The sequence below is a fragment of the Grampus griseus genome, assembly GCF_964374135.1.
Source record: "Grampus griseus genome assembly, chromosome: 2".
NCBI lineage: Eukaryota > Metazoa > Chordata > Mammalia > Artiodactyla > Delphinidae > Grampus > Grampus griseus.
Window position 1 is genome coordinate 5,192,353 of NC_139018.1, and position 22,394 is coordinate 5,214,746.

A 22,394-nucleotide genomic window follows, 5' to 3' on the forward strand; every position below is an offset into this window, starting at 1 on the left:
CTGACATCCCACAAGCCACGTGGGGCGGCCAGAAACAACAACAACAAAAAGCTGAATGCTTTATAGTTGTCTAATCTGATGAATGCTTACACACCATATGCAAACTGCTGTTTTATCTGCAAATGACCCAGGTGAGGAAAAAAAAAATCTGGATATGAAACAGAATATTGTGTGAATCATATCTAATTTTAAATATTTTAATTTATATACTTTCATGATTATAGGTCAATAAGAAATCCACTTTTCAGATTTTATTTCATTATAGAATATATTTGATAAGGATACATACAAACAGAATCATCTTTAATACACATTGTTTACTGGTGCCCGGCAGTTCCGCAGCCGGCTGGAGATGGAATAAAAAACGCTCCCCAATGTTCAGCTTCATCGGCCACTCTAAACAACCAGTGCTGTAGAGTTGATGGTTCAGTTCATTTACTTGCCTAGAACAAGTAAAAATCTTAACATTCGTCTTTAAGTCTGTTTATTACTCTTCTATTTTAAAATCTGAGATACATTCCCCAATGTAAACAATAAACTTCAATCTGCCGCACAATTGAAACGGGTAAGGCCTTCTCTGTTTTCTCATCAGAGCGCAATCTTATTTCATAGCGTAATAAGCCGTCCATGCACAAAAGACAGGAAAAGAAGCTGCCCTTAGTACCTGGTGGAGCCTTCCAGACTTCTCCCCGCTGCAGGTGTATGGTACACTAGAGAGATACCTTTTTGACTTGGTCTACTTGGTCTTAAAATACAAATATACAATGTCTGTAAGCATTAAAATAGTAAAGCCTAGCCTTACGTATTCATTATGAATTGCTAAAATCCTATACAAGTACGATACCATATCATGCCAATTAATATACAGAGGAAGGTGGCTCGTTGTCTCCACCATTCACCAAGGGCCTGTGAGCGGGGAACAGAGGGGACGTGATTCGTGTAGGCGTTAGGTGGCTGACTGCATATGGTTAGGCAGACAGTCTAGCTGGAACTCTGAAATGCCTGGGTACCCTGCTGCAATAGTTAAGTGAATCTGGAGTAGAATCTGCTTAACACAAGAAGAATCTGACCCCTTTCTCACCAGCCTCCCAGAGGGAGCACCGAATGAAACCTTAGAAAATGTTAACCAAATAAAGTCTTATTTGCATTTCCTGATTCAGTTGTGCAAATCAGTTATCCATTCTCTTCCCCAACGACTTATCCTTTGAGGACCAGTTAATCAACAGCGATCACGATGCAGTACCTCGTTATCATAAATATCTGACTTAGCAACCTCCATGGTGAAACAGTAAAGCCTATATACAATCTTTGAAAAGGCATTCTGTGACCGTTTTTGAAGAGTTCATAGAAAAGTTATGAAGGATACACCAGTCACTTCTCGATGTCACCGTAATGTAAACCTTGGCATCTTTTTTATATTAAGTGTTTTATATATTGTACAACAAAAGAGAGACCTGAATGGCTGACCTGCTGTGATGCTCACCGATCCACTAAGCTAAGGTAACCAGTAAAGGGCATAATTTTCCTGAGGTTTGTGAGAACTCTTCAAACAAAGCAGAAATCACAGTGACCGAGTGAGCGAAACTCGAGTCTGTACCTCCTGGCCCGTTCTGCTCCCCCGGGTTCTTGCCGGGACTAAATGACCCGCCACTGCATGATGCTCGTGTCTTTGCCGCCAGTGGAGATAAGGTGGCTGTCGTCACAGAGGAAATCGACGTTGGTGACGTGACTGCTGTGCCCGCTGTACACGTGGCTGGGAGCCTGGGGAAGAATGATATGGAGGGAGCTGAACGCAAAGCCATCGAGGCGGGGTTGGAAGTGCTGGACGTCTACATTCGTGCCAAACCACACGGAGCCCCTGTACATTGAGAATCTGGTCTGGAGGGGACGAATGTGGGCAGGGAGAGGTTCAACCCCAGAGGCTGCACCAGGCACAGGCCGGCCCAAAGGAGGGAGGACCGGATGCAGGGGTGGAGGGGAGGGTCTTCTAGGAGGAGGGTCAGGTCTGGGAAGAACGAAGAGGGGTGTTCCAGGAACTGGTGCGGGCTTGGCTCAGCAGGGCTGGAGCAGAGGGAGCCGTGGTGGACAGCAGAGGGGGGAGGCCCACGAAGTGCAGAGGAGGACAAGCCAGCACCACGTGGGGGGGCGGGGTTCTCCCCAGAGGGCAGTGGAGGGGGACCTGAAGTGCTCTGGGGCAGCCGAATGACGGTCACCCCTGCATCTGTGACTGGTGGCATCACTCACAGCACCTTTCTATTCAATTACCAACAGGCCAGGCAGTAAGTGCGCCCCGTGGGGTAAGGCTAGAGAAGAAGATGAGCCTTTACCCTGAACTGTGAGCAGGGGTAGGAGAAGAGGTGCACTTTGCCAAAGTCGTCACCGGTTGACAGGAGTTTTTTCTCGTGGGCCCGACAGGCGGCATTGATGTCGGTTCCATCCGAGCCTTCTGGCCACACTCCTAAAACAAAGACCCCAGACAGAGCACTGGAAATACCAGGACACAGGGCCACACTGTGTGGGGACTGGCCATCGAACTCCCACGAAAATAGAAATGTCCCAGATTTAGAAACCACGCCCAGGGAACGCTTCGTCTCAGATGATCTCCCTGCAGGCTGTTCCAGGAAACCCTCACTGCGTATACTGTTCTGCTGCATGAGAGTCGCAGTGACAGGCCTTCAGGGCTTCCACCTCTTTCGGGCCCCTTCTTGACGCTACATCAGAAAGCAGGCCAGAATCCCTGGTTCTGGACATGATGGCTTTCTTTATCCCCAAAGCATCTGATGGGAAGCTGACTAGTCCTAAGCCTGCAGTTTCCTAACTTTTCTTTTTTTGGGGTAACTCTTTACATATGAGAGGCCCTCCAAAGAGCTTTTTAACTCTGGGACTGCCTGTGTGTTTCAGGCGTTCCTTGGTGTCAGCCCTTCATGGCTTCTGTCTGCCTGGTGGCACTGGGCAGGTGGGGTGTCTGCTCACTGTGGGCCGGGTGATGCAGCAGCTCTGACTCCACAGCCGTGTGCCCAGGTGGGCCTGGGGTGTGGTCTGGGGGATGGGATCTCCTGACCATTGCTTCAGGAAACCCTGTTGGTCCCAATAACTTTGGATATGAGAGAGCTGCATGCACATCAGTTTCCTAACAGGCAGATCTAGAGTAAACCCAGGGCGTCCTAGCATTCAACACCAGAAGATGGCAAAACGCCAGCCCTAAGGAGACTTGTGAACTTCTGACCAACTTACTGACGTGCGGTCATACATAAAGAGATTATAAGTACCGCCTTTTCTTTTTTTATTCTACTAAATTGTGGCAATTTATTTTAGACCATTTATAAACATATTCCTAATCTAAACTTTGAAGGAGGTGAAAAATTTAGTTTAAGGGCCAAAAAGATACAATCAGTCTAACAAATGGTAAATAAATTGATAGGGTACCATCTGGTCCATTTATCGAGGACGTTTGGCACTACCTCATACAAGCGTTCTAGAGAATTATCTCAGGACCCATTTCGTATGAGAGAAAAGGGCTCTGGTTCCTCTCGCCTGGCCATAGCTGGGCAAGCCCTGGCCCTTCCCCAGGGCTGCGGGGAGTGTGTCCTGTGGGGTCCACGGGGTAGCAGAGCAGTTTGAAGCCGACCAAGAGACTTCACTACTATTGGAAAGTCATTCTGAAAGTAGATCATCCTACGTTTGAACAGAATGAAAGGTGCAGAGACCTTACCAAAGACGTGGAATCCCAAAGTGCAGGTGTATGTGGCCCATTCGATGTCTCTCGTAGTTTCCACACTTACGACTTGCTTACAAGCAGAGGGAATCCCTGGAAAGGCAAATGCAGGTCTGGTGACATCAGTGCCAAAGCCCCCTCTCCTTCTTGGGCAAGGCTGGGCCCTCGGAGCCAGGCCCCATCGGCTACAAAGCCCTTTGGGAGGGGGACACCATCCACCTCCCAGCTCTGCGGGGACCATGCTCACTGCCCAAGGCCCGGGGCCTCGGTGGGGACCCCACTTCTTCCGCTTCTTCTCATCTCCTCTGTGTCTGTTCCCCCAGTCTGGCTTCTTTTCTTTGACCACCTCTGGTTCTGAGGCCCCTGTCTGCTCACTGTTCCCCTGGATACAACTCCACCCCCTGCTGTCAGGCTCCCTAGCCCTCTCCCAACATACACTTGGGCACACGCGCGCACACACACACACCATCCCTTCAGCTCCGAGTTAGGAATGGAAGCTTACGGAAACCAGTCATACCAAGTACCTGTGGCGTTGCAGGTGATTTGTTTGTTGCCCAGTTAAACTCTCACTAGTGGAGTATGAGACCATGTCTGAGAAGATTCTAGACCCATGGCCTGTCCCTGAAAACCATCCCCCACTCCTGCCCCACATCAGGCAGGGCCTCCTGCCCCGCCCGAGGGAGGCCCCTTCCCTCCAGCACCAGCAGCCCTGCCCAGGCCTGCTCCTCAACGAGGGGGCGCCCACCTCCCCACCCACTGGCTCCTGATGCCTGTGGCCTTGTATCTGAGATATTTCCTCTTCCTTAAAATGGGACAAGCCAGAAAGTGCTGTGGATCACCTGAGAGCCTGTGGGTGAAGCACACTGCACTTGCTGGTACCTTCCGCCGGGGCAGAGACCGGGCCCTCCTCTGCCCTGGGACCCTGCACTTGGCGCGCGGCAGGTGCTTGCCAGATGCTGGAGGAAGCAGTGCACGGCATGTAGCATGCGCTCGGCAAGTGCAGCCCCATCCTTCATGCCTCCACTGCACGGCCCTGCCTGGGCTCAGACCTGGCCAGGAGGGGCTGAGGGAGGAGGAGGGGCCCAGGGGGCTGCTGGGTCTCTGCCCGTGAGGGTGATGCCTTCACGAGGGGCCATCCCTCTTGCCGGGACAGCTCTGACCCACTCTCTCTGCCTCTCCCTGCAGGGCCCCACCTTCTCCTCCTCGGGGCCCAAACCCCAAGTATCTCAATGCCAAGGCGGAGGTGTCCAGCCCAACTCCTGTACTGTGCAGAGGAGGGACCCAGGCCCAGAGACGCCGTCACGTGCCCAAGCTGTATGGGGCGTGGGTTTTTGCAGGAGGTCCCATTTGGTCTCAGAGTGAAGGTTCTACGTGATCTGCACCCAGACCACACCTGGGGAACCACTCACAGTAAAGGATTTCATAGTCTCCGGAATTCGACATGAGGAATTGTGAGTTTACAGACCAGTCTAGGTGAGTGATGAAGCTGGAATGACCCTGGGAGAGAACACATGGGTGAGTTTCACTTGCCTTATAGATTCCCACCCACACTGTCGTAACGTGACAAACAACTGCACAGACCCACGAGGGGTGACCAGCACGCTCACCGAGCACTTGCCGACCCGTGCGTACTTCCTCCCATTGTCACTGACTCCATATATGTAGATGCAGTTGTCATGGGAGCCTATTGCTAAGAAATTCCCATCTGCAAAAACACGCGGGATTACATTTCAGTTGTTAAGAATAAACATTTTATCAATTACAAGCGATAATGCTAGTGGCCATTACAGAGTTAGAAAAAATAGCCATGAATTATTTCAAAGAGACAAAATTTGCTTTTAAATCACTCCTATACCACTTCCAAAGCTATCTTTTGAAAATCCACATCTGATCAGATTCTGCCCCTTAAGAAAAACCTTCCCTGGCTGTCCCCACTGCTGAAGGATCAAGACTCAGTTCCTCAGTGGGGTCCCCAAGGCCCGCCAGGATGCGGCTGCATCATTCCTCCCTGAACAGACCGGGTTCTCTCAGGCCTCTGGCACACTTCCTCCTGCCCACCCCCTCCCCGCCTGGAAAGCCCTCCCCCTCACCTCTGTGCACACTGCCCCTCCCCCCGCCTGGAAAGCCCTCCCCCTTACCTCTGCACACGCTGCCCCTCCCCCCTGCCTGGAACGCCCTCCCCCTTACCTCTGCACACGCTGCCCCTCCCCCCTGCCTGGAAAGCCCTCCCCCTCACCTCTGCACACGCTGCCCCTCCCCCCTGCCTGGAAGGCCCTCCCCCTCACCTCTGCACACGCTGCCCCTCCCCCCTGCCTGGAAAGCCCTCCCCCTCACCTCTGTGCACTCTGCCCCCTCCCCCCAGCCTGGAAAACCCTCCCCCTCACCTCTGCACACACTGCCCCCCTCATCCCCAGCCTGGAAGGCCCTCCCCGTCACCTCAGTGCACACTGCCCCTCCCCCCATGCCTGGAGGGCCCTCTCCCCTCACCTCTGTGCACACAGCGCCCCCCTTATTCCCCCGCCGCCCCACCTGGAAGGCCCTTCCTGCTGCTCTTCCAATGGGCCATCAGTTAGCATCTCCTTTACCCAGGTTCCTGGCATCAGGAAGGCTTAAGGAATCAGGCCGTGATGCTCGTGTAGAAACACAAGGGAAGGCGCTCACTGTAATGTAAGAGCAGAGCAGCCCCTGTCGCTGGCAGATGAACCTGCCAAGTGTGAAGCCGGAGTGGGGAGGCCCAGGATGTACTGGGATGGAAGCGGGGCCTGAGAGACTAGTCTGGAGGAGGTCAGACCTTCCTGGGGCCAGGAACCGGAAGGAAGGAGAAAGGAACCACATGGGGGCCGGACAGCCTGCACCCAGAATGGAGCCTAGAGGAGGGGCGGTCTCTGCCCACGAGCTCGGGGACAGCAAATGCGTCCCTCCTCTCACTGAGCGCCAGTTCCTCCATCCACGAAGCACGGCACCTTCTCATCGAAATTCAGAGGATTCCCTTGGACAATGTCTGTAAAGGTCCTAGCGGTCACTGGCACATCATGAGGTCAATAAGGGTTCTCCCCCCACCTCTTCCCCCTGGTTTTCCTTCTCGCAAGGTAGGAAGACCTACAGGAAATAGCATGGCCTGGCACCATCAGGAAATGGTATTTTTGGAAGTCTTGGCCAATGCCTGGCCAAAATCAAGGTGTTGGCAAGTCAGAGTTAGCCTGTCCAAAGCAGGCTCGTGAGGGGGTGGGGTAAATGGGCCGAGGACTGCCTTAGCTGGGGGATGGGCCACCTTCTGCTGCTGATGGTTCTAGAGAAGGCCAGAGAGCTGCCCGGCAGACCACCTGCACTTGGTCCTCCAACTGACCAAGCCCTGACAATAATGATGATGACAGTAAATGCTAACAAGAATTACTATCAAATAATTATGAGTCGACATTTGTTGAATAACTACTATGTACCAGTACTATTCTAAACTCTTCCTATATTAACTTACTTAATCCTCATAGACCCCTGTGAGGTAGATATTATCTCCACTTTTCAGGAGAGGAAACTGAGGCATGGATGATAAAGTAACTTGCACAAGGTCACACAGGTTTAGAGAAGCTAGGATTCGAACCCAGCAGTCTGACTAGAGCCTGAGCATTTCTTTGCTAAATGCCATTGCCCCTGTGACAAAGAATAACAGTAAAGAAGAGCTGAAAATCTGATAAATGATGTACGCACCCTGGCTTGTACACTCTTTTTATTAACATCTTTATTGCAGTATAATTGCTTTACAATGGTGTGTTAGTTTCGGCTTTATAACAAAGTGAGTCAGCTATACATATACATATACCCCCATGTCCCCTCCCTCTTGCGTCTCCCTCCCACCCTCCCTATCCCACCCCTCTAGGTGGTCACAAAGCACCCAGCTGATCTCCCTGTGCTATGCTGCTGCTTCCCACCAGCTATCTACGCTTGTACACTCCTAAGCACAACGATCTTTAGCTAAGAACGACCGTATCATTTGTTAACTCTAAAATAATGAGCTCTCTTTCATCGTGGAACCATTTGTTATGATTTTGTCTACTCCACCTTTTATGATTTTGACGACTCTAAGTTCCTCATAAGTGAAATCATACAATATTTGTCTTTTGGTGACTGGCTTATTTCACTCAGCATGATGTCAAGGTTCTTCCACGTTGCAGCATGTGTTAGAATCTCCTTCCTTTTGAAGGCTGAATAATATTCCACTGTATATCACATTTTACTTATCCATTCATCTGTTGATGGACACCTGGACTGCCTCCATGGTTTAGTTATTGTCAATAATGGTGCTATGAACATGGGTGTACACAGACCTCTTTGGGACTCTGCTTTCAATTCTTTTGGGTATGTATCCAGAAGTGGAATTGCTGGACCATATGCTAATTCTACTTTGAATTTTTTTAGGACCCGCTGTACTGTTTTCTGCAATGGCTGCACCACTTTACATTCCCACCAACAGTGCACATTTCTCCACATCCTCACCAACACTTGTTGTTTTCTGTTTTTTTTCTTTCTTTTATTTTGTGGTACGCAGGCCTCTCACTGCCATGGCCTCTCCCGTTGCGGAGCACAGGCTCCGGACGTGCAGGCTCAGCGGCCATGGCTCACTGGCCCAGCCGCTCCACGGCATGTGGGATCTTCCCGGACCAGGGCACGAACCCGTGTTCCCTGCATCCGCAGGCGGACTCCCAACCACTGCGCCACCGGGGAAGCCGTTTTCTGTTTGTTTTGATAGTAGCCATCTTAATGGGTGTGAGATGGCATCTCATTGTAGTTTTGATTTGCATTTCCCTAATGAGTAGTGATGTTGAGCACCTTCTCACATGCTTACTGGCCATTTGTATGTCTTCTCTGAAGAAATGCCCATTCGAGCCTTTTGCCCATTTTTGAGTGGGTTGCTAGTTTTTTTGTTGTTGCTCCAGGAACACATGCACAGTTGCCTGTCAGGGGACTGGAGGTGAGGGGGTGGGTCGCTGCCCCTGTGCTAAGAGCTGAAACTGACTGAAATTAACTGCAACTTACCATCCAAGTCTTTCTCTGGAAGTTGCAAGCCTTCAATAGACTCTGGCTTTCCAAAACCGTTCTATCAGACAGTTTCTGCCAGTTGCTGTCTAGGTGGAGAGACAGATTCCTGCTGGTTCCTACTCACCATCTTCCCAGAATCTTCTCTCAAACCCCCCACTTAAAAGTCAACTTTGAGGTATAATCTACACACAATAAAATGCACATATTCTAAGAGTTTTGACAAAAATACCTGTATAACTACCATCTCCATATCTGTTTTTTTTTTTTTTTTTTTTTTTTTTGCGGTACACGGGCCTCTCACTGTTGTGGCCTCTCCCGTTGCGGAGCACAGGCTCCGGACGCGCAGGCTCAGTGGCCCTGGCTCACGGGCCCAGCCGCTCCACGGCATGTGGGATCTTCCCGGACCGGGGCACGAACCTGTGTCCCCTGCATCGGCAGGTGGACTCTCAACCCCTGCGCCACCAGGGAAGCCCCATATCTGTTTTTAAAGATGAATGAAAAATAGGATTTCACAATCTCCCTTGGCAATTCACTTCTAACAGCCTAATGAGATTGTAATTTCTCCTTAAAATTCGAAATAGAAAGTTTTCATGTAACGGTTTAAGCTCATTAATAAATATGTAATAAAACTGTCTGCCTAATACATCACAACCAAGCAGTTTCAGTCAATATGCTAATCAGCGGCCAGATGAAACCCAAGCGCTGCCTATTTCTCGGACCTCCAGAGCACTTTCTCATCCTGTGAACCACGTCCTCTCACCCATAAACTCTCTATGCCTCACCCCCAGCTCTCCCAGAGAGTACAAAATTCCTAAACTTACTCGACTAAAAGAAGCGGGCATTTGGTCCCAAATAAAAATCAGCTGGAGGACTGACTCATAAGAACAGAGAGCAGGGGTCTGGTCACCTGGAGGAGAAAGATAACACCATAGCCAGTTTCACTGATTGCCTCTTTACAAGGTCTGGGGATGGGTTTCCACACAGCTCTTAACTAAGTCCAACAGTATTTTAAGAGCAGGGAGAATTTGTCCAGCTGTGCAAATGACGAAACTGAGGTTCAGTAACTTGCCTAAGACGACACAGCTGAGTGCGTGGCACGGCTTGACCTGGGCTGGAAGGACGAGTGAACCGTGGGCATGGCAGACAGTGCGCCAGGTGGGAGCACAGCAGGGTCTCCAGGGTAGCTGTAAGGCTGCCGTGCACCCGCCCTGCTTGTCACACGGGGCAGGTGATTTGGGGCTCCGCAGGAGACTGCTGCACCTGGACGGGGAGCATGCCTGGTGGAGTGCAGGCTTGGGGACGTTGTGTGGGCAGGAGAGAGGTTGGCTGGGTGGCAGGGGCTGCATCCCAGCGGGTCTCTAGTCCCACCTGGAAAGCAGAGGTGGGATTCGATGCTGGGGTGATGCAAATGAACACCAGATTCTGATTCATTCTTATAAAAGCAGAGAAACTCCATGTCTCAATGATACGGATAAGATTAAAGAAGAGATCAATATAATCACATGAGCAATGCATTAGTTCATTGTGATTTTCCCTTTTTCATCTTCACGTTTAGGGTTTTAGATTTTTAATCCAAGTTTCAACAGGTTGAAACTAGACCAGGCAGGCTAAGTATTTGCAGTTGGGCTTAACGAACATGAAATTATCTTCTTCCAATCTCCATTCCTCTTTTAAAAAATTTACAAATTTAATCCAATCAAAACTCCATTGGTCCACTGACAAAGTGCTCTGTAAGGTTCCTGATGTGTGTGTCAACTTTGAGAACTGTCCCTACTACAGTTCTATATTTAATGAACCTACGAGGGGCCTGGCAATCGTAGTTGACTATGGTTTCAGTAAAAATTCACATAACGTTAGCTTATTAGCATTAGGCCATCTTATGTAAGGTATTTCATAAATGAAAACATGTAATAAAATGTGACTGAAATGGTTATCAGATGATCCATTGAAATGCTCTAGGTTTGTGGTTCCCAGGATGCCAAAGAACCCCTCCACAAGCCCATACCCTCTGGGCGATTCTAATGCACGCCAAAGGCTCTGCTTCACCGGCTCCCAGCGTGCACCTGTGTCTGGGACTATCGCTCTGAACCTCCCACTTCAACCAAAGGCCAGATACAGGTTATTAGCCGCTGAAACCTGGGCCTCTCACTAGTGCCTGCGGAATTGAGAAATTATCTGAAAGATTTAGTTCTCAGTCCACACGGTTAACTTCAGGAAGCAACTGCTCACCTCTCACCATCCCTGCACAACATAACATCAACCTTACAGGGGATTTACAAAGCAGTCTCACTTCCACCTGAGCTCATCCTACACAACCCATCTGCGGCAGTAGGTAGGTGTCTGCTAGCGAAGAAATGTCATCATGCGGAAGCCTGGGGAAGGCGTTCTGGCTTATTCATGATTTAACTTGAATTTTCGGCTAGCTAAAACAGCCTATGTGTGGCCTATCAGACACGCCGTACACCTGCTTTACTCACTAAAGAAAAGGGTGCCTTGACCAGAAGTAAAGAATACCCACGTTAAAAATAAAGATTAAATGCCTCTCTTCCTGGGACGCCGGTGCTGGTCTGCCCTCAATGATAAGATTCCTTTTCCAGGCACCAGGTGCCGTCCTGACTTGCTGTGTATGTGCTGTTCTGTTCTTTCTTTTAAACCTTGAAGAAATGTATCCCTGACTTGTGTGAAGTTCTTTGTTCCGACGCAATATAAAACTGCTGAAACCATGCTTCTCTGGAGCAGTGCCGCAGAATTATCTGAGAGGCTGTCTCCTGGGCTTTGGTCCTCACTTTGGCTCAGTTCTATGCCTATTAGAGATTGGCTTATTGATTATTTCCATCTACATTGCTTGGCGTAGCTGGCAGGATATCAGAAAAACCCACGTGGGGTCACCTGGAGTCTACTTTTCTCCCCCCAGCCTTTGATATTTATTTATTTATTTATTTAGGGTTGCATCGGGTTTTAGTTGAGGCACGTGGGATCTTTCGTTGTGGTGCACGGGATTCTCTCTAGTTATGGCGTGTGAGCTCCAAGGCGCATGGGCTCTGTAGTTGCAGCACGTGGGCTCTCTAGATGAGGCGTGCAAGCTCAGTAGTTGTGGCGCACGGGTTTAGTTGCCCCGCAGCATGTGGGATCTTGGTTCCCTGACCAGGAATCGAACCTGCGTCTCCTGCACTGGAAGGCGGATTCTTTACCACTGGACCACCAGGGAAGTCGCTGGAGTCTACTCTGGATGGATGCTGGGTAGCAAACACGGACCCTTTGAGCCCCAGCCCCAGCCCCACAGCTTCACAGCACTCTTGAGGTTGGTTGGTTCGGTGAGTTTTTCCTGATGTCTGGATCTTCTTGTATGAAGTGGCAGTCCATGACTTATATTTGAGCTGTTACCTTAAGACCTGGACTCTTAAGGGGGTACCAGTACATTTCCTAGGTGAAAGGAACCTAGCGGGAAGTTCCAGGCAAGGGATCTAGATGGAGTTTCCAGGTAAGAAACCTAGAAGAAATTTCCAGGCAGGAAAGGCCTAGAAGGAACTTTGGGGTAAACTGGGTTGGTTGACTTTTTTTAAAATGTGGCTTAAAGTTGGAAAGATTTGTACTGTATAATAAAATGAAACTGAAATAAATCAGGAAATTGTGCTTCTAACGCCTAACGGCTCCCAGACAGGGAACTCCGGCTGGCTTCTACAATTGTAGAAATGACATAGCTCTAAAATGGCCAGAATGGGACTCTTCTGACATTCTAAAACTGAGTTTTGCATGTGCAATTAAAGAAAGCTGGCTCGGGCTTCCCTGGTGGCGCAGTGGTTGAGAGTCCACCTGCCGATGCAGGGGACACGGGTTCGTGCCCCGGTCCGGGAAGATCCCGCATGCCGCGGAGCGGCTGGGCCCGTGAGCCACAGCCGCTGAGCCTGCGTGTCTGGAGCCTGTGCTCCGCAATGGGAGAGGCCACAACAGCGAGAGGCCCGCGTACCGCAGAAAAAAAAAACAAAGCTGGCTTGATAAAACATTTTTTTTCAAAATTCTGACCTGAGACAATAAAAGTACTCCTTTTTATGCTTGAATAAAAGTATTCAAGCAAATTTGAAGGTATAACTCTTATCATGTCCTTGAAATGCAAGCACAGCCCACACTGCCTGAGACCACAGCCTTGGCTCAACTAGTAGAACCTAAAACTGCAGAAAAGGGGAAATGAGACCTTTAGAAACTCAAGCAGGAAAACTATGAGATCTCTGTCTGTCTATCTGGATGTGTGTATGTCTGTACGTACATTATAAATATAGCATGTTTCTACCTCCAAATGATATTATCAAAATTAATTTGAAAAAGAGTTCTATTTAATTGACTTAGAAGTAAGTGCTTACCAATGAAATATTTCTAACTACAACAAGAAACTAACCCCTCACATTTTTAAAGTATCATATGATCCAGGATTAATCTTTAATAAATGAAAATAAGTTTAAGTTGTTGGTTTGGTTAATACAGACACGTCTTTAAGTCATCAACGTTAAGTATAATACTTTTATGATACCTAGGTTTATTGAAAGTCAATTAAGGGACTTCCCTGGTGGTGCAGTGGTAAAGAATCCGCCTTCCAATGCAGGGGACGTGGTTTCGATCCCTGGTCAGGGAACTAAGACCCCACATGCCGCGGTGTAGCTAAGCCTGTGCGCCACAACTACTGAGCTTGTGTACCTCAGCTGGAGCCCATGTGCTGCAAACTACAGAGCCCATGACCCTTGGAACCTGCGCGCCACTAGAGAAGAGAAGAAAAAACCCGCACACCACAACTAGAGAGAAGCCTGCGCACCACAACGAAGAGCTGGTGCGCCACAACAAAAGATCCCGAATGCCTCAATGAATATCCTGCGTGCCGCAACTAGGACCCGACGCGGCCAAAAAAAATCCCCAAAAAATCTTAAAAAAGAAATCAATAAGCTCATGTTATCTCTGTTCCAACACTTGTCAACAAGAAAATTAACTTGGTATGATGATGTTTTCTTAAGTAGGGAAATAGAGACACATGAGATAAAAGTTTTTAGGTAAACTCTTTAAGAATGATTATGTTTTATATATAGTACGTTTACTTAAAAATAGTTCCTCCAGATTTTGGTAACTTGAAACTTGAGAGTTTTGCTAAGTTAATATAAATTATGGAAATTCATTAAATATACAGATAATTTCCAAATAAGATAAAATACTAAAACATTAATTGCTAAGCAAATCTAAGTTTACCTCTTTGTCTTCTTATTAGAGAAAAACTAAAGATGTTTGGGTTTATTTGGACACACATCTTATACCACATTGAGAAAAGAAATTACGCTATAAGAAGATGTATGTTTCTAGACGTTATAGAAAATTTTCGTAAGTTTGCCAATCGGGAAATGTTAATATGAGAAACAGTTCACAATTGTTTGCTTCTTGGTTTTTGCTAGAGATTAATGTTTTTTAAGGGTTAAAAATTATATATGTAATTCATGCTACTAGAAATATTAAGGGAGATATTTCAGTATACAAGGAAAATAAGGTTTTCAGTAAAAGAAGATATGGAATGGAAATGCATTTTGTTAAGGGAAAAGAAGTGATTTTGTCCTGAAGCATCTCAAAGAGAGATATTAAACTAATTAGGTTTATTTGGTATTTATTTGGTATGTTAAATAACATGGGAAGCGTGGTCAAATAAAAGATAACGTTAAGCCTTTTTAATGTTCTGTCTATATAAGTATATGTTATAGGTGTTCCAGAAATTATATGAAATTCTTGGAAATCTTATATGTCCCGACATAAAATGCTATTTGTCATCAAAATTGAGGCTCACACGAAAGGGAATGAACCCAAGTATTAGGGAAATACTCCAGCTGACTTTCAGGCAAAGGCAACAACAAAATCTGTAAAGATTATGTAACGATGTAGATACAAAAAATTTTCTGCTTCTACAAAAGTTAACCCCCCATTGTTAGACTTCTGCCATCCTGACGCTTGTGACATGGCAACAGTCTGCTCCTAAATCAGATAGTTAAGATGGGTATTCAACAGCTGTGAGTTTAAACAGCCAGGGCTATGGGAAACCCACGACGGTTGCTTGGCTCTCCCTGTTCCCTGGAAAACCCCATTTTTGTTTGATGGGTTAAAGCCTTCTCTTGCTGCAAGGCTAATGTCCTCACGATGACAAAGAAACTGTTAGAAATTGTGTTTTCCACTTGGGATATACTTTCCACAGTATCCAGTGATCAAAGGCACCCATGTCACTGGGCAAATCATATAAGCCTTAACAAAAACCTTACAAATTTCTTGAAATTATCACTGTCACTATCACCCTCAATCGTCAGGCAAGGTCAACAGAACTGATGGAAAAACTGGACTCAAGTGGAACAAAAATTAATTTACATGGGATTGAATGAACTGATAAATATGATTATAATTTGTGTGACTTTCATCTGAAATATTACTGGCTTTTAATCTTTGTTTTCCAGATAAGGGAACCTTTCCCCTTAAGCTAATTATGACTTACAGCAATTTAGTAAATTATACCTTTGTAAACAGAACTGAAGCATTTATCTTTTCTTTCTACCTGACCTCTCCAGAATTTGGAAACTCTTAGGTTCCCAGCAGCCTTTCCAGGTGAATAAGGAAGGCCCGTTCCTGGCAGGTGCAGTAACCTCAAGATATTTTGGACCTTGAGAAGAGAGGAATTCACCTAAGTCTGTAGGTATTGCAGGCAGAATCTAATGGCAAGTCTTTGGTGTGGCCTTCCTGGCTTTGAGAGGGCTTTTGAAAGTTCAATTTGAAATTCCCTATGAAAAGTTCCAGCAAAGCCAAATTTAAAAGAGCCTGGGGCTTCCCTGGTGGCACAGTGGTTGAGAGTCCGCCTGCCGATGCAGGGGACACGGGTTCGTGCCCCGGTACGGGAAGATCCCACATGCCGCAGAGTGGCTGGGCCCATGAGCCATGACCGCTGAGCCTGCGTGTCCGGAGCCTGTGCTCCGCAACGGGAGAGGCCACAACAGTGAGAGGCCCGCGTACCACCAAAAAAAAAAAAAAAAAAAAAAAAAAAGAGCCTATATGATCAATTACATTTATGTAAGTAATCAGGCCAAGTTTACTGAAACCAGACGTATTTTGGAAACAATTTAGTCTTAATTTGACTATATTTGGTAAAAATGAGGATTATCTATTTATTTAATACAAAATTGTATATATTTATTTAAAAGCCTGCATTTTCTTCCCTGGACTTAAAGCACAGCATGTTGAATCCTGGCCATATGAGTTAATATGAAATTTCTCTTTACTCACATGTGAATTTGGGGTGGGGATGGGCATCAGATTAGGTTCTTTTTTTTCATCTTTAAGATTATTTCAAGGTCAAGTTATTTGCTTTGTTAGTTTTTCAAATATTTATTGGCTAAAATGAGGATAATTTAGAAAGAAAAATTATGTTTCAATAATATACCTTTGTGGATACTGAGGTTTTATATATATTGAGGTTTCTGTATTTACTACCTACATCCAAGATGCTTCTTTGTTGCTATGTTACATTAAAGTTTAACTGAATTATTAACAGGATATTCTAAGCTTGTTTCTGAAGCTAATTACACTTATTTATCTTTGGATGAAGATCAGATGCACCATGGAGATTATGAATACTGTAAAAGACATTTTTTAAAAAACTCTCTCTCCAACCTAGATGGAAGGACCCTTATCAGGTACTCCACACAGTGAAAGTGAAGGGAATTGACTCCTGAATTCATATTCCCCACTTAAAAAGGGCCTCCGCACCAGACTGCTCTATAGAGAGGACTGCTAACCTCAAACTCACCTTAAAACAACCATCAAGCCAGGTAGAGAAGATGACAACAACAGTAGACAGGTGGCCCGCAAATCCAGACTAGGTCTGGAAGACCCATCCTACTAGTTCAATTGAACTGTTTGCTAAATGTTTGTCTCCCTATCAAAATTGAAGGTTACTGTTTTGCTTTTAGCTATATTTTTGCCCCAATGTTCAGGATGGAAAAAAAATTCTTTAGTAAAGTTATCACAGAGTATAGCTACTGGGGCAAAATCTAACCAATTGGTGGATCTGTCGTCAAATTCCTTGGTCAATACAAGACCGATATAAGCCCCTCATAATACGTATCACTGACTGTTCAGGTTTTCCTAATGTGACCACTCACCCAGACTAACCTCTCTCTGGCCTAATCTTTCAGGTTCAAACTTTTCAACCTATTAATATGTCCATCCCTTGTCGGATACTATCCTCAGTCCTTAGAGACTGAGCACAACTTACCCTAGGGCTCCTTGATCTGTCCCTTACTTAACTGAAAAATGTCTGGAAGAGAAAAATGCGAGTAAATTATGCCAGCAACTACTGTATATTAAATACCATGCAAATGACCTTTGGAAAGTCTACGAGAGAAGTGATCCATAGTTTAATATTGTGTTGACAGGCTTCTCTGGTGGCGCAGTGGTTAAGAATCCATCTGCCAATGCAGGGGACACAGGTTCAAGCCCTGGTCCGGGAAGATCCCAACATGCTGCGGAGCAACTAAGCCCGTGCGCCACTACTGAGCCTGCTCTCTAGAGCCCGTGACCCACAACTACTGAGCCCGCGAGCCACAACTACTGAGCCTGCATGCCACAACTACTGAAGCCCACGCGCCTAGAGCCTGTGCTCCACAACAAGAGAAGTCACCGCAATGAGAAGCCTGCGCATGGCAACGAAGAGCAGTCCCCACTCACCGCAACTAAAGCCCGTGCGCAGCAACAAAGACCCAACACAGCCAAAAATAAATAAATAAAATAAATAAATTAAAAAAAAATTGTGTTGACAAAACTCCCAATTCATGAGGCTATCAATGAGAGCACTCTGGGAGGGATCACCTGTGCTCCCCCAGGTTTTGTCTTCATAGGTGGTATTGGAATTGACCCACCTTCCCAAGGATGGGCACATACATTTCTTAAAAGCTGACAAACAGAAGGTTTACTCTTATTGGGACATTATGTTACTCCATTGTCTGTACATCAGGAAATAGACGAACCTCCTTTGTCTCTTCATTACAGAGTCAAGAGAACCATGTTAGCAAGATACTAAGATACCTGGTGGCAAAATCTTTGGGGAATATTAATTCCTAGTGCAGGAATGTACGGTTTACATATTGTTACAAAAAAGATGATCAGAAATCTATCAGCCACCATTGGTTAAATAGCCAAAGAGACGGCAAAAAGCACTGCAGCACAACAGACATCCCTAAGTTCCTCAGCCCAAGTAACATTAGATAACAGGGCTGCCTTAGATTTTCTACTCCCTAAACAAGGGGGTGTTTGCGCTATTATTGTTCATACTGTTTGTTGCACTTATATCAGTACCGCTGGAGAAACTGAGATGCACCTAGAAAGAATGTCCCAGAAGGCAAAACGGTTATAACATATAAGAAAAACTGACCCTTTAAATGATCTGTTTCGTTGGCTCCCCTCAGAAATAGGCAACTTTTTTGCTCTGCTTTACAGATGATTATCATTTTCATAATGTGTATTATTATTCTTTTCCTAGCCGTCAAGTTACTCATGACATACATCACTGCTTGCTTTAGGCCTGCTGCTAAAAGCACATGTACAATGTTTGCATGACAATTTGATACAACTGAAAAAACATATCGCCTATAAAGTATTTCCCAATTAGCATACCTCTGTACTTGTTCACTATGTCTGCTTAGTTTCCCCCTAACGTGGATAACTAGGCAAATCTCCACGCATATATAAACAACCAAAAAGAGGCCAAGCACCGAGGGACATGATGGACACAGGGCAGGCGGCAACCACCCTGACGTCAAGGGACAAACATTTTGATCGTCAATGCTTTCTATTGAAAGATTTATGATCAAAAGAGGTAATTAACGCAAAATTTTTCACATACTGAGACATGGAGAAGTCATTCTGGCTTATACATGATTCAACTTGAATTTTACACTAACTAAAACAGTCTGTTTGTGGCTTATCAAACATACATCTGCTTTAATCATTAAAGAAAAGGGTGCACTGACCAAAGTAAAGAATGTCCATGTTAATTTACATTCCCATCAACAGTGCAGGAGGGCTCCCTTTTCTCCACACACTCTCCAGCATTTATTGTTTCTAGATTTTTTGATGATGGCCATTCTGACTGGTGTGAGGTGATACCTCATTGTAGTTTTGATTTGCATTTCTCTAATGATTAGTGATGTTGAGCATCCTTTCATGTGTTTGTTGGCAGTCTGTATATCTTCGAACGTAGGGGCAGGACAGGAATAAAGACGCAGACGTAGAGAATGGACGTGAGGACACGGGGAGGGGGAAGGGTAAGCTGGGACGAAGTGAGAGAGTGGCATGGACATGTATACACTACCAAACGTAAAATAGCTAGCTAGTGGGAAGCAGCCGCATAGCACAGGGAGATCAGCTCGGTGCTTTGTGACCACACAGAGGGGTGGGATAGGGAGGGTGGGAGGGAGACGCAAGAGAGAGGAGATATGGGGATATATGTATATGTATAGCTGATTCACTTTGTTATACAGCAGAAACTAACACACCATTGTAAAGCAATTATACTCCAAGAAAGATGTTAAAAAAAAAAAAAAAAAGAATGTCCATGTTAGAAATAAGGATCAAATGCCTCCTTTCCTAGGACGCCAAAGCTGTTACTCCTTCAATGATAAGACTCCCTTCCTAGGCACCAGGTGCCATATTGACTTCTGTGCACATGTTGGTCTGTTTATTTTAACCTTGCAGAAATCTACCCTTGACCTGTTTGATGTTCTTCGTTCTGACAAGACATGAAACTGCTGAAAACCACACTTCTCTGGAGCAGTGCCTCAGAGTTATCTGAGAGGCCGTCTCCTGGGCAACAGTCCTCAGTTCGGCTCCAGGAAAGCTCTTTTCTACCCCTGTTATAGACTGGTTTATTGATTACTTCCCTCGACACTGCCTATGTCACTGACTGCAAAGGCGGCATTTATCACGGTCAAGCCTGGCAGCTGGAGTGTACTGGTCCTTCCCAGCATCCTGGGGGTCAGCTCCACCCATAAAGCTTAAGAATCGTTTGCTTTTCCTCTAGCTGCTAGCACAGCATCCAGAACTTGCATGAGACTGAAGGAATGAGAAGAAAGCCCTCCTAGTTTGATGTCTTCTCAGCAAAGCACAGCCCAGGGAGCCGCGGCGAGACAGCTGCAAACGCAGGCTGGGGTTTCGCAGCAGTTTCGTGTGTGTGTGTGTGTGTGTGTGTGTGTGTGTGTGTGTGTGTGTGTGTGTGTGTGTGTGTGTGTGTGTGTGTGTCTAAAATCTATAAATACCTGAATCCGAAAAGGAGCCAGCCGGTAATCTACAATAGTATAGCCCACGTGCCTGAAAGATCTCGTGCGCAAGCAGAAAACTCATAATGATGATCACAGTGTGCTTTGCATCTAGTCAGATGCACTGTAGTTAGTCTGTCTGCATTCGTGCATCAACTAATATTCACTGAGCATCTATTCTGTCTAGGTATATATTACCTCCTCTTCGTACTCTGTTGCATCTCCTCTCAGCTAGGTGCTGGGCATACAGTGCCGAACAAGACACTGTGGGGCTGGGGGCCACGGCCCGAGGATCTGGGGCCACCACCACTGCCACGGCTGCTGATGACATCCCATCCCCCATGTCATCTGCGTAATGCTCTGCTCTTCAGAGAGCACGTTCACGCCTCCTCCTTTGGTTGAGCCCCACAATAACGTGTCTGATTTGACAATGGACAGCTGGCTAATGAAGAGAGGGCACTGGGTCCACATGCAGCCCGCCCTGATTTGGCCCAGGCTCATCACCTCTGCCCCACACAGCCTACAGTCAATGACTCTAAAACCTGAGAGGCAGAGTTACTGGTAGTGAGAGCTCTCTGGTCTCCAGGGGACAGTCATTAGTATAACTGACAAGAAACAGAAATGGACTCCCGAAAGGACCCTGCTATATTAGCAGGAGCTAATAGATAAAAAGCAGCTGTAGATGAGGCCCTCCTGCACTCAGCAGAGGTTCAAAGTAACTAAGAAAATGACGAGAAGCACATAGGAGGATATGCAAAATATTGCCTGGGATGAACAGAACAAAATATGACACTTAAAATGTCGAGTGAAGTAAGGTACTTCTCAACATGGAGAAAAGGTTCCCAAGGTGGCTGTGCAGTTGTCTGTTTAGGATAAGAAGTTATAAGTCTTTGGGTGCAAGGGTCTAAAAAGGGTATTCTTTCTATGAGGTTACCTCTAGAGAACAAGAACACAGCCCCACCATGAGATAGGTACGACCGTCTATCAGCTTATAAAATGGAAGACTCCTACAGAGTGACGGCAATTCAGTCGTGGCCAAGTATTTCCAAGGACTAAAACTGCTATTTCCAAGAGTGTTCACATAGCTGAAGGTCCTACATATCACGGAGAAGGAGTGCTTCCTAAACCAAAAGCATAAATGACGAGGCTTAGAAACGATGACCTACCCAGTAGCCACGAGCATCCCAGGAACCCAAGCTGTCAAAAGGACTCAGGAGCCAAACTGAAGTGGCCAATAATGGATAAATGGTTCCACGTACCATAACTATCCCAGACTGAAACATACCAAATACACTTAAATTCATAACGGCACCAAAAACACCACCGCCAGCAACCGATCATTGTTAAAGGGAGCAGAGAACAAACTCACTATCTTGGAAACTGGTAAATAAAGGGAAAGAAGCTAAGCATTTATCTTGGTTAACTCTACCATATGACTGGGTAACAAAACAGTATACTATTTGGGTAACAAAAAGTAGATGAAGGGAAGTTTCTCTTTATAGAAGTACTATATCTGATAAATGAAGAAAGGCTAAAATAGAAAAACCAGTCCGCGTACGGATCTAAGTGTTGGGCAGTGACGGCTCTAATGGCATAGACAGTGAGACAAGCAGACCTCATGTGTCTCTTGTAGGAAGAGGAGACCAATACACATAGAGGTGGAAGCGGATCTAGATCCCAAATTACATTACAGGAAATATGGGGGACAGAGGGACGTGTTAAGCAACACCACAGAGATGCACTCACAAAAACCCAGAGTGTGGAAAATGCTCTGGGAAAAATGAAGCAGCTTGTTCAACAAATGAACTGCAAGCGACGGTGGCGTGTGTTTGCCTGTGTGTGTGTGGAGGGAAAGAGAGAGAGGCGGAGAGAGAGAGAGAGAGCGCCTATGGAGTAAAAGAGACTTATGAGTACAAAATGTGCATATGGGGACTTCCCTGGCAGTCCAGTAGTTAGAACTCCGAGCTTTCACTGCTGAGGGTGTGAGTTCGATCGCTGATCAGGGAACTAAGATCCCGCAAGCCATGAGGCGTGGCCAAAAAAAAAAAGAAACCAACCAAAATGGACATATGATCAATGTTCCTAGCAGCATTATTCATAATAGCCAAAACACAGAAACGATCCAAATATCCCCTGATGAATGGATGAACCAAACATGACATATCCGTAAAATGGGATACTATCTAGCAGTTAAAAAGGAATAAACTACTGATACACACACAATAACATGAATAACCTCACAAACATTATTTTAACTAAAAGAAGTCAGATGCAACAGGTGACGTGTGGAACGACTCCATTGACATGAGATGTTCAGAAAAGGCCATTTA

At 46.2% G+C, this 22,394-nt stretch overlaps 1 protein-coding gene across 3 annotated transcripts in view; it reads right to left on the reverse strand.

Annotated features, from left to right (window-relative positions):
- Window positions 1-228: 228 nt before the first annotated feature.
- Window positions 229-22,394, reverse strand: part of EML1 (EMAP like 1) — a 198,408-nt gene continuing 176,242 nt past the window's right edge. For all 3 annotated transcript variants that reach the window (XM_082649109.1, XM_082649108.1, XM_082649107.1), the window contains 6 exons: window positions 5,323-5,420; window positions 5,125-5,212; window positions 3,713-3,808; window positions 2,328-2,458; window positions 1,598-1,761; window positions 229-443 (listed from right to left, as the gene is read on the reverse strand). In XM_082649109.1, the coding sequence (XP_082505235.1) occupies window positions 1,636-1,761; window positions 2,328-2,458; window positions 3,713-3,808; window positions 5,125-5,212; window positions 5,323-5,420 (539 nt within the window). In that variant the 3' untranslated portion in view covers window positions 229-443; window positions 1,598-1,635. The remainder of the gene's footprint in view (window positions 444-1,597; window positions 1,762-2,327; window positions 2,459-3,712; window positions 3,809-5,124; window positions 5,213-5,322; window positions 5,421-22,394) is intronic.